The sequence below is a fragment of the Sipha flava genome, unplaced genomic scaffold, assembly GCF_003268045.1.
Source record: "Sipha flava isolate LNK unplaced genomic scaffold, YSA_version1 69_pilon_pilon, whole genome shotgun sequence".
Classification (NCBI taxonomy): domain Eukaryota; kingdom Metazoa; phylum Arthropoda; class Insecta; order Hemiptera; family Aphididae; genus Sipha; species Sipha flava.
The window spans coordinates 200,107-211,597 of NW_020273609.1; the positions used below are offsets into that span (position 1 = coordinate 200,107).

Consider the following 11,491-nt stretch of genomic DNA (forward strand, 5'->3'; position numbering starts at 1 on the left):
TTTTCCTTCCCATTTTTACAGACTTAAGACTGTCTATAATAACATCTATAGTTACTACAGGTATGGTTAAAAATGTTTTGTTTCTAATTTTTTCCTGATTTACAATCGTTCTTCGTCCATCTGATTTTTAATGATTAATAATATTTTAATTTAAGGGTTGAAATTTATAAGACATAGTTTTTACGAATTCGTAGCAATTAATTTTTTTTAATATTTCTTCTGTCATTTTTTCTTTTACGAATTCTTCCTTAGATATTATACAGTTTCTTCTTTTTCCTTCTGGACTTCTCATTTTAATATAAACATCTATTTGAATATTTTTTAAAACGTGTGTAAATTGATATATATTTGGGTGAGCAGAATAAAACATAGAATTGAAGTGTGAGTGAAAGGATTCACATGCGTTTGTAGTTCTTATTGTACTAGGCTTAAATTCAGACCATAATCTTGAAAGGAACTTAGCGTCAGAATGTATATAATTGTTTAATAAATATTCCGTGAATATTTGTAATTGTTCGTCATCTGGTTGATTATTATTTCAACGGTAGAAAATACCTAATCTAAAATATTATTTTCGTACTGTATATTACTACGATAAGTTATCATTTTATTGCCAGAAAGTACGTCCTTAATCCATATTCGTACTTTATAATATTATATAATATAATTATTTTATATATTTGTATAAATACGTGGACCATGGACCCAATTCAGACAAAACATTTTATTCCCACGGACCCAACTCGGATGCAGCCATGAGTGGCACCGTGAACATCACTATACGCGGCGAAGGAATAAATTAAAAACGTGTTCAAATGTTTTATTTTGATTATATAGTTATATTATTTATATTCTAAAATAATTGCAGAATTTTATAGTAAAATATTTTTGTTTTAAAAATTAAATGATAATGAGAAAAATTAATATTATTTTATTAGGCCATTTTTTAAAAAAAACAAGGAATTCCTGAGATTACCTATTGTATATGACGGTATTGTCTAAACTATTGTTTTTTATGTACAGAAGTACACAGTGGTGCCGAAACTAAAAAATTCAACTGGAGTATATTTATAAAACGATAATATACTCCCCCATCCCAGGGTTAAAAACCATATAATATTTGCCTTTCACGAAAAATATTATTAAACAAATTATACATATTAACTGATCTACTGGATAGTATGTATTTACGAGTTAATTATTAACCGTTTGTTCATGATTCACATGAAGCAATAAATGGCTTACCCGACCACCACTGAAATATTATAAGGTAGGACATCTGCGAAATAAGGCTAATCTAGAATATACCACTGGCGGTAAAAGCAGTACCTGCTACAGATAGATAAAATTTGATTGATTGATAAAACAATAGAATATTTGCACAGCACGTGTCTTTTCAAACATGGACGATTGTTCTGTAATATCCAAGTTCCTCAATTTGTATTATATAATATATTCTCACTGAGTTGATAATTTATTCCAATAAACTATTAATCATACATAGTATTAATACGTCGAATCTGTATTTATAAAACAGTAAGCTGATTGACTGATCTATCAACGCACAGCTCAAACCATTGGACGGATTGGACTGAAATTTGACATAGAGATGGCTATTATGGCTAAGGCATCCGCTATGAAAGGATTTTTCTAAATTTTGATTTTAAAGGGTTGAAATCGGTAAAAATAATTTTTTACATGTAATTTGTATATCTATATTCATATAATAATAACAATAGCAGTCGACCGATTACGGGAAATACTGTACGGTACGGCGGCCAGAGAGTTTCCATCTACCTGTACTCTGACCTTTTTTTTTTTTTATTTAAAGGTTTACAGGCTTCAACTACAGTGGTTATTAGCCAACATTATGTTTAAGTTTAAGAAAAAGGAAAACAAAAATAAATTACAATATTAAAAATTACAAAATTTGTTTAAAAAGATTTACAATTGAATTTTTATTAAAACTATATTTTGTTGATGGATTATCTTTGGTGATGAATTGGATGGTTTTTAAAGTATGTTCTTCATTTAAGGCTTCTTTGATGTTGAGTGGGAGGTTGTGAAGAGTGCAGGTTGGCTCGTGTTTTGGGCATTCTTCGAAAATATGACTTATGGTGATGCAAGTTTGACATGTGTTGCATATAGGGGGTTGGTCTTTACTGATAAGGAAAGAGTGTGTGACAAGGGTGTGGCCGATTCTAATGCGGGTGATGGCAATATTTTGACGTCGGTTGAGGTCCGGAGGTGTAAACCATTGTTTCACGGAACTTTTTATGTGCTTAAGTTTGTTGGTAGGCGGAATGGAGTCCCAGTGGTGTTGCCATGACAAAAAGATTTTATTTTTGATGGACGTGAAAATATCATAGGATGATATTTTGTCGATGGTGCTGTTGGGTAGAACATTAGAGGCAAGGAAGGCTGCTTTGTCGGCCATTTCGTTACCTTTTATTCCTACGTGGGAAGGTACCCACATAAATTCGAAGGTTTTCTGGGTGTTGATTAGTTCAGATTGGGTAATTTGAGTGATCCCATTTCTGGGCCACTGGTTTTTTAGTGCTGTTAGGACGCTGAGGAAATCGCTGATAATCAAAAAGTTATTTGTTTAAAGCGAATTTGCTAGTTTAATTGCTTCGAGTATGCGTAGTTTTCGGCAGTGAATATGTTTGTTATTGTGGGAAGTTTGTGTTTAGTGGTCGTTTGATTATGAACAATTGCAAAGCCAACACCGTTTTCAGACTTTGAGGCATCCGTGTAGATTAGAATGTGATTAGGGAAACGTGATTGAATAATTTCGTGAAAATGAGATATTATAATCTTGTGGTTTATTTCATGTTTGCAAAGTGTGAGTAGATGTGTTATTAATTTTAGGTTCCATAGCCAGGGATGGTTTTTTTGAAAGATAATTTTTTCTTCGACGGAGGTATGTATATTCATTTTATTACATAAGTTGGAGTAGATATCGTGTATTGTTGTAAGTTTTTTTGTGACAATGCTATTTATATTTGAGTTTTGGTTTTTAAAAAGAGCTATATGGCCTATGTGGTAGGGAGTGGTTTTCCTTTTAATACAATGTAGAAGAGTGGTTTTGTCTCTTATGAGTTGAAGGGGTATTTCTCCTGCGTAACATAAAATACTTTCTGTGGGGCTTGTTCTGAAATCGCCGATTGAGAGACGAATTCCTTCGTGATGTATAGGGTCTAGTGCAGTGGTGGGCACACTTTTTTAATGGGGGGGGGGCACAAGGCTTAAGAAATTCTAGAGGAGGGCCAGAATTATAGAAAAAATGCATTTTGTGTTAAAGCTTTGAATCATAATATTCTAAAAACATTACAGCATTACAGACAAATGTTACAAATTACCTTTTACCTTAAATAATAATTAATTTAACTTTTATTCGGCAGCTCAACCATGGTAGGCGTGTGAGACATATGGAATTGTTTTTGATTTTCCATAATATTTTCGAAAGCAGGTTCCAGCTGTGATGAAAAAACTTTCAGCAGTGCGAAAAGGTGTTCATTAGTCAATCGGTTTCTGATTGAGTTTTTCCGCAATTTCATGGTCGAAAAAGTTTGTTCGCACACATAAGACGACGCAAACATCGCCATAATTTTCTGGGCAATTATTTTTGGAAATTCGGCTTTCTGCAGTGCTCTATAAAAATCTAGTTTTGTGGAATTCAAAAACAATTGCTTTAAATGGGTACTGCACTGCATTTCTGCAGATACATTTATATATTTAAAACTATTTTCTTCGATCATTTTCAGAATATTTTGAGAATTTTTTTCCTAAATTAAAATTATAATGTAAAAAAATAAAATATATAAATTATAAGAAATGGTGGAAAACCTCTGCGACCCTAATTTGGGGACCATTACTATCCATGTCGGGGGACCTTCGGCGGGCCGGATTAAATACTTTCGCGGGCCGGAGTTGGCCCGCGGGCCATACTTTGCCCATCACTGGTCTAGTGTTTTGAGGTGTCTTGGCTTGGCTATATTGTAGATTGGAGATCCGTAATTGATTTGTGGTAGAATTAATGTTTTATATATATTTAACAAAGACTTTTTATCTGCTCCCCATGTATGGTTAACAAGAGTTTTTATAACATTCAATTTGGCTTTGTATGCAACTTTTAGCTGTTTAAGGTGCGTGATCCAGTTTAACTTATTATCAAAAATCAATCCTAGTATACGAAGTGATTTATAAAAGGGGATTTGAGTGTTTTTTAAGGTAGAGGATGGTGTCTGAATTGTGATTGAATTGTATGCCTTTGTTTTTTTGAGGAGAAAAAATGAATCCGGATTTATAGGCCCATTTTTGTAGAGTATGGAGAGCGTTTTGAAGGATTTCCCGAGTAGTATTTATGTTGTTGCCACTGCAGTATATGTAGCAATCATCAGCAAAGATTAGGTGTTTGGTGGGTTTTTGAATTTGGAGAAATATGTCATGTATGGCTGTAAGGAATAAGGTTACGCCGAGAACCGATCCTTAAGGAAGGCCATTTTCTGTGGGATACAAGTTGGATAAATTGTGGTGAGCTTTGACTTGTATCGAGCGATTTGTGAGGAAATTTTTAAGAAATGTTAGGATGTTTCCATTTATGCCCCACTTATGAATAATATGAAGGACTCAGTGGCGCCACACCATGTCATAGGCTTTCTCAAGATCTAGTGCTATAAGTATAAGATGTTGTTTAGTATTTATTGCATTGCAGATATCCGTGTGTAGACATGAGAGGTGGTCTAAGGTTGAATGGTTTCGCCTAAAGCCACGTTGGTCGTTGGGTAGAAGTTTAGAACTTTCAAGAAACCATGTTAAGCGTTTGTTAACCATTTTTTCAGAAGTTTACTTAGTGTGCTTATGAGGGAAATTGGTCTGTAATTGGATATGTTGAATTTGTTTTTGTTGGGTTTGGAAATCGGTATGATTATTGCATTGCGCCATGAATCAGGGTAAAAAACTGATTCCCAGATTGAATTATATATTTGAAGAAGTTGATTAAGGCCATTGCTAGGGAGGTTTTTGATGAAAAAGTATGGTATATAGTCTGGTCCAGGGCTTTTGCTGTTGCAATTTGATCTAGCGTCCAACATTTCAGAAGTGCTGAAAGGCATGTTTAAGAAATTTAAGTGTGGATGAGATTCTGACTCTGGTTCGTTTGTAGTGTACTTTTCAAAATTGTCTTTGAAGGAGGCAAATTCTGGGTCGTAATTTGAGTCATTGCTGTTTTTTTGGAAGACTTCCGTGAAGGCATTGGATATATCCGATGGGGTTGAGAGTGAAGTATTTTTATGTTGTAGAACCGAGGGTAAACGGTGGTAAGATATGCCTTTTATTGCTTTGATTTTGTTCCAGATTTCCATTGAGGAAGTGTTGGTATTAATGGAGCTGGTATATTTTTGCCATGCTTCTGTTTTGCTCTTTTTGGTGATAAATCTGGAGTGAGCTCGGGCTTTTTTAAGTTGAATATGGCCGAGAAGGGATTTTGATTTTTTAAATTTATTTAGACATCTTTTGTACAATTTTATTGATTCATTGCATTCATGATTCCACCAAGGAACTAGGTTCTTTTTAGTGTTATGGTTAGTTTTACCTATTGCCTTAGTGGCTGCCATTAGGATAGTGTCTGTAAAGTTATTAGTTAAAGAATTGATTACGGTTTGATTGATGGGAGAGTCAATTTCTATTGGGTTCTCCGTGATTAATTGACTTATGAGGTCGTTGAATAATTCCCAATTAGGTTTTTTGGTGTTCCATTTGGTGGGAAAAGTTATTTGGGAAGATTGGTCGAGTAATTCTATGAATATCGGCCAGTTTTCACTACAATTATAATCGGTGAGAACTTTCCATTTTGTTTTAGGTGCCAGTGAGGAGCTGGTTATTGACAAGTCGATAGCTGAGAAGGAATTATTCGCTACATTATGTCGAGTGTATTCTCCGGTGTTAAGGAGAATGATTTGGTCATTGTCGAGGAATTTTTCTACGATTTTTCCTCTAGCATCGGTGTAGTTTGATCCCCAAATTAGGTTGCGGCTGTTAAAGTCGCCTAAGAATAAAAATGGTTTTGGTAGTTGTCTGATTATGTTGTTTAAATCATTGAGTAATAAGTTGGAGCTGTCAGACAAGTAAATATTGCAAATACATAATGGATTTTTGGTGTGTAAAGACATTGCTATTACTTTGAGATTTGATTGTATGGGAATTTCCGTGCTTTCAGTGAGGGTGCTGACGAAGATGGCGACACCGCCACTTGCACGAAGATTTGTTTGACGGTTTTTGAAGTATCCATTATATCCTCGTATCGTGAAGGAAGCGTTGGGTCTAAGATTTGTTCCTTGGAAACAGAAGGCAATGGGTTGGATGGAGAACTTTGCTCGGTAGATGTCTGTGATTCGTCTTTTGTATGTCTCGTTTCGAGGAGAGTTGTTGGATACATCCGGAGTGACGTTTGATGATGAAGAGGGCTCTGATTCTTTTGACCAGTCCATAGTATTTTTTTCAAGAAATTCTAAATCAGGTGTTGAGGGTGGGAGAGTGTCTTCTATTTGTACTTTAGTGGTAATATCAAGAGTGTTAATAGCATTAGAAGCAGACGGGTGATCACTTTTAAATTTATCTTCGGTGTTTTTTTACAGTTAGTTGTTGTGTGGCCAACCGATTTACATAAAAAACAAGTTATTTTGTCATCAGTAAAAAATATACGGAATTGATTATCGTTTACATTGATTAGTAATGAGCTGGGAAGCTTAGGGACATCATCGTAATTTATATAAATTTGGCGGCGAAAACTCATTATATGTTCATAGCCTTCTACCTTGATTCCGGCTTTGAGGTGTGTAATTTGTGAAATTGGAACAATATTTGAATTTTTTAGGGCATCTATAATTGCTTGGTTTGGAATTGATGGACATACATTGGATATGATAAATCTTTTTGCTGGATTTATAAGTCTTCGTATTTGAATAACATGGTCGTGAATATTAATATGGTTTGTTGTTTGCATTAAGTTGTCCAAAATTTGTTTGTTTGACAAGAAAATACAGAAATAATAGAGAGGGACGAAATTACAATGGAACATAAGGGTGGTGTTGAGGCTTTAAATAGATATCTAAAGGATATAAGGGGAAATAAAAGGTTAATGGGTGGTGTTATGGTTTTGCGGGCTGGAGATTTTAGGCGGACTTAACCAGTAGTACCAAAAAGGACCAGAACTGATTAAGTTAATAAAGTCATGTCTTAAAAGATCTACTTTGTGGCCTCAGATTTATATACTCAAACTGTCGAAAAATATAAAAAAATTTATAAAAAATACTTAGAAGAAGAAAAGTTTTCTGGTAGATTTGCAGATCTTTTATTTGAAATTGGTAATGGTGATTATCCATCAGTTAATGAAATGATAACTATCCCAGAAAATTAGTGCATAGTTGTAACTACGGTACAGGATTTAATATCAAAAATTTATCCAGATATTGCTCATATTTATGATAAGCCTATGGAATGGTTATGTGAACGTTCTATACTTACTCCAAAAAATGACTAAGCGGCGGCTATCAATGATACGGCGGTGGTCAACATAGACGATGTAACTAATTATCCGGTTGAATTTTTAAATTCATTGAAGCCACCGGGTATGCCACATCATAGGCTTATTCTGCGTGTGGGCACACCTATTATATTGTTGCAAAATTTGAAATCACCTAAACTGTGCAATAGGACCAGGCTTTAAGTCAAAACTTTACATCGCAATATAGTAGAAGCCACAATTTTAACTGGATGTGCAAAAGGGGAAACTGTGTTTGTACCATGAATCCTTTTAATTCCGATTGATCTTCCGTTCGAATTTAAACGATTCTCAAGTCAGAAGACCAAACTCTCAAATTTGGAGGAACAGATTTGAGAGAAAACTATTTTTCACATGGGCAGTTCTACGTAGCTTGCTCACGCGTAAACTCATCCAGTAGTTTGGTTATTTTGTCGCCTACTAATAGATCAGCGAAGAATATTGTCTATAGAGAAAATTTTTTGATAACATTTTGAAAAACTATTAGTAAAACATTTATTTTAAACCTTCACTGCTAAAACTTATCAACAAAGCTACGGTCGCTAAAAACTATAACTTATAGAATAGGTTATGTCACAGTGCTTCCCAAATTTTTTCGGCTCACGGCGCCTTTTTCGATCTAAGGTTTTTTCAGGGCACCCTTCTTCAAGCCCTAGCAAGACTAATCATAAGGAAAATGTTATACCCGATAGTATTTCATGACGGCGCGGCGCCCCTGTACAGACATCGCGGCGCACATTTTGGGAACCGAGGGTTATGATAATAATTATTATCTTAAAAACTAAATTAATATGTATAAATAAAATATTATTTCAATAATCTTAATTCATTTAAATTTCTATAGATTAAATAAAATTTAATCTTTCTTGGCTACATAGATTTTTATACTTAAACTCGGCAACGACGGGTAATTCAGCTAGTAACGTATAAATACGTCAATTGACCTACAAAAAACTAATTAAAGACGTAAACGTTATCGACAAAGTATACGTTAAATTAAAATATTTGACAAACAGAAAACCAAATTCAATTTCAGATTAATAACTATAAACTTTTAAGCACGCCAAGTTAAAAAGTTTATTCCTGATTTGGATAAGACCTAAATTATTTACAAAAATGTAACTTAACAATTATATTTTTTAAAAACATATTAAGTACTTATAATCAGGTCTCCTAAGTTCATAAATTTGCATGTTTTTTTTGCTACATCGAAAAATATACTAATTGAGATAAAAATCCGTTTCATAACAATGGTAATAAAAATCTAAAATTTAATTGAGCATGTTTTTGCATGTTTTGTGTGTATTTTGCAAATAGTTGATTTTTTTTTTTGAGTTATTAGCATATATTATTTTATGTAAATTCAGCGAAATCGTTTTTTGTGGAAGCCAGAAAAAAAATAAATCAATAAATATTTGAATTCATTCTTATTTACTTTTTCGAACTTGTTTATAAAATCGGCTGCGACACGATTGAGCATAAAACACCTTTCTTGCGACACGATTGAGCATAAATTGTCGGCGTATCAAAGGAAATTGAAATACAAAAGAAAACCAACACGATTGAGCATAAAAAACTCTGCAACGTTGCCATTTTCAATTTTGAACTGTATCGTATAAAAACATTTATTTAAATAATTATAATAAATCAAAATATAACATGACAAAAAAATATCATGTTTTCATAGTCAATATTTAATATGCATGAAAATACTTATGATAGTAGTATAAATAGCTGTCACAGTATATAGATATTTTTGTTAATAATAAAATAATAATAATAGTTATGACTTATGACTTATCAAAATAATAAAATCAAAATATTTATAAATAGTTGTCACATTCATATTATAATACAGTATAATATACCTAGCTAGATTTTTTGATAATAATAAATTAAATTGATACACCTTGGTATCTGCTTCCAATTTGACTTAAATAAATTAATAAAGATTCCGTATTCTTACGATTTAAAAACTGGCTGTAGGCTTGAATATTCAATTCATTTTTTTTTATTTCTTTTGCGGATTGTAATTTTCCAGGCTTGTGTCGAATTGAATTGATCTTAGTCGATGTTTCCGCTTGTGTTTCGATCAATACCCTAACGACTGTATGAACATGGGGGTGAGGTGAATAAAACTGTGAATTGTACGTGCGATGAAAGCTTTCAGCTGCATTGGTCGTTCTAAAAAAAATTAAATAAAACAATACAAATTAGTAAAAAAAGTTTTTATAATAAGTTTTAAAAAATATTGTTAAAAACCTTGGGTTTAGCGAAGGAGTTTCCGCCCAAATATTTGGAGGAAACTGGCAGTGATCTTCAATATAGTTGTGTATAATGTAATCAGAAAATATGAAACCGTCATCATTTGGACAAATTGATATTAACTCGTGAAATGCATCAACTACTTCTTCTGGGGAAATAAACGCCAAACCAAAAAACATTTTCAACCATTTCCCTAGTTCATTACTGTTGTCCATGTATGCTATTCTGAGTGAAGGTTCGCCAACAATCTACAAACAAATTATTATATTTTAGTAAAAAAGCACTATATTATATAACTGTTTCTTACTTTTTTCCACCATGATTGTCCTAAATGAAATCTACATCCAATTATTTTAATATTTCCAAACACGTCTGTAATTGCCTGATGAGCTCCAATTTCAAAATCAACATGAAATGTGTTAATTTGCAAACTTTTTTCGCATAATTTCAAACATAAATTATTTAAAAATTGCCACATTTTAATATAAGTAGACCTAGTTTTATTTGGTAAAAAAAAGTAAACAAGTGGTAAGTAGTATCCATTTTTTATATCCATGTATTGTGTACAATTGAATAAAATATTTTGGAGCATAATTAAATGTGCCATCGCCAAAATACTCAGTACAATTATTTGTCATAAATTGTAGATTTTGTTCTGTAGTTAAACATACAAAATTATCATCAGTCGGCATGTAAATGAATTGTTGACCCTTATATTTAAAACATTCTTCATTTTTTAAGTCACTTAATTGATGAATTGTTTCATCCAAAGAAGTTGGTAATTTAGGATAGGTCTGCTTCCGTTTATCATACATTGCTTTCCGTACATTTCTTACATTTTGATTGTTTAAATTTGATGTTGGAGAAGAATTTAAAAGTTCGGTGCGAATAATTTTAAGTGGCCGTGTGTAAATTGATTCTTCAGCTTTTCTTTTGCAATTTTCTCTTAAAACTTGCGTTTCTATTTTCTCAATAGAATTTTTATCGTGATTATGTTGTCCAGCAGTTTCAATCACTTTACGTTTATCGAAACCCGAGAACATTATTGCCGAACATTTATTATTAGTACACCTCCATCTCAAAAGATTGTCTTTTTTTCGCTCTCCAATTAATTTATACTTGTATAAATTAACTAGGGCCAATTCTTTGCCTCTTTCCGATAAAATAATTGTTATATCCATATTTTAAAAAAATAGAAAAACGCACTAAGTATACACGCACTATACACTACACAGGTGATCGAACACTGATATTATTTCTATAATAATTTTGGATTTGTATCTTAATTATCTTATATTTTCCCCCGATGCTAAATGTTTAAAACGTCGTTTTGCTCCGGAACTAATTTATTAATCGATAACATTGTCGATAAAATTTATAAAGCCGATAAAGCTCACGGCTCGCGTCAGATATCATAATAATTGGTGTAATAATACGAGAAAATAATAAATTACAAAATTTTGGCAACGTGAATGTGGCAACGTCGCATAAAATATTCTATGCTCAATCGTGTTGCTAAAAAGGTCTATGCTCAATCGTTTTATGCTCAATCGTGCTTTACCGATAAAATCCTAGTATTTTATCAATATTTTTAATTTTTAATGACATTCAATTTTATAAGTTAAAAGCAGTACCATGAAAACAATGTTATTGCACACCACT

The 11,491-nt window shown here is 32.6% G+C and overlaps 1 protein-coding gene across 1 annotated transcript; it reads right to left on the reverse strand.

The window, feature by feature from the left end:
- Nucleotides 1-9,402: 9,402 nt before the first annotated feature.
- LOC112692032 lies at nt 9,403-11,389 on the reverse strand. Its single transcript, XM_025566532.1, has 3 exons — nt 10,137-11,389; nt 9,827-10,077; nt 9,403-9,748 (listed from the first exon to the last, which is right to left on the reverse strand). The coding sequence occupies exons 1-3, from the start codon at nt 10,434-10,436 to the stop codon at nt 9,460-9,462; spliced, it is 840 nt and encodes a 279-aa protein (XP_025422317.1). The 5' UTR covers nt 10,437-11,389; the 3' UTR covers nt 9,403-9,459.
- Between the last annotated feature and the right edge of the window lie 102 nt (nt 11,390-11,491).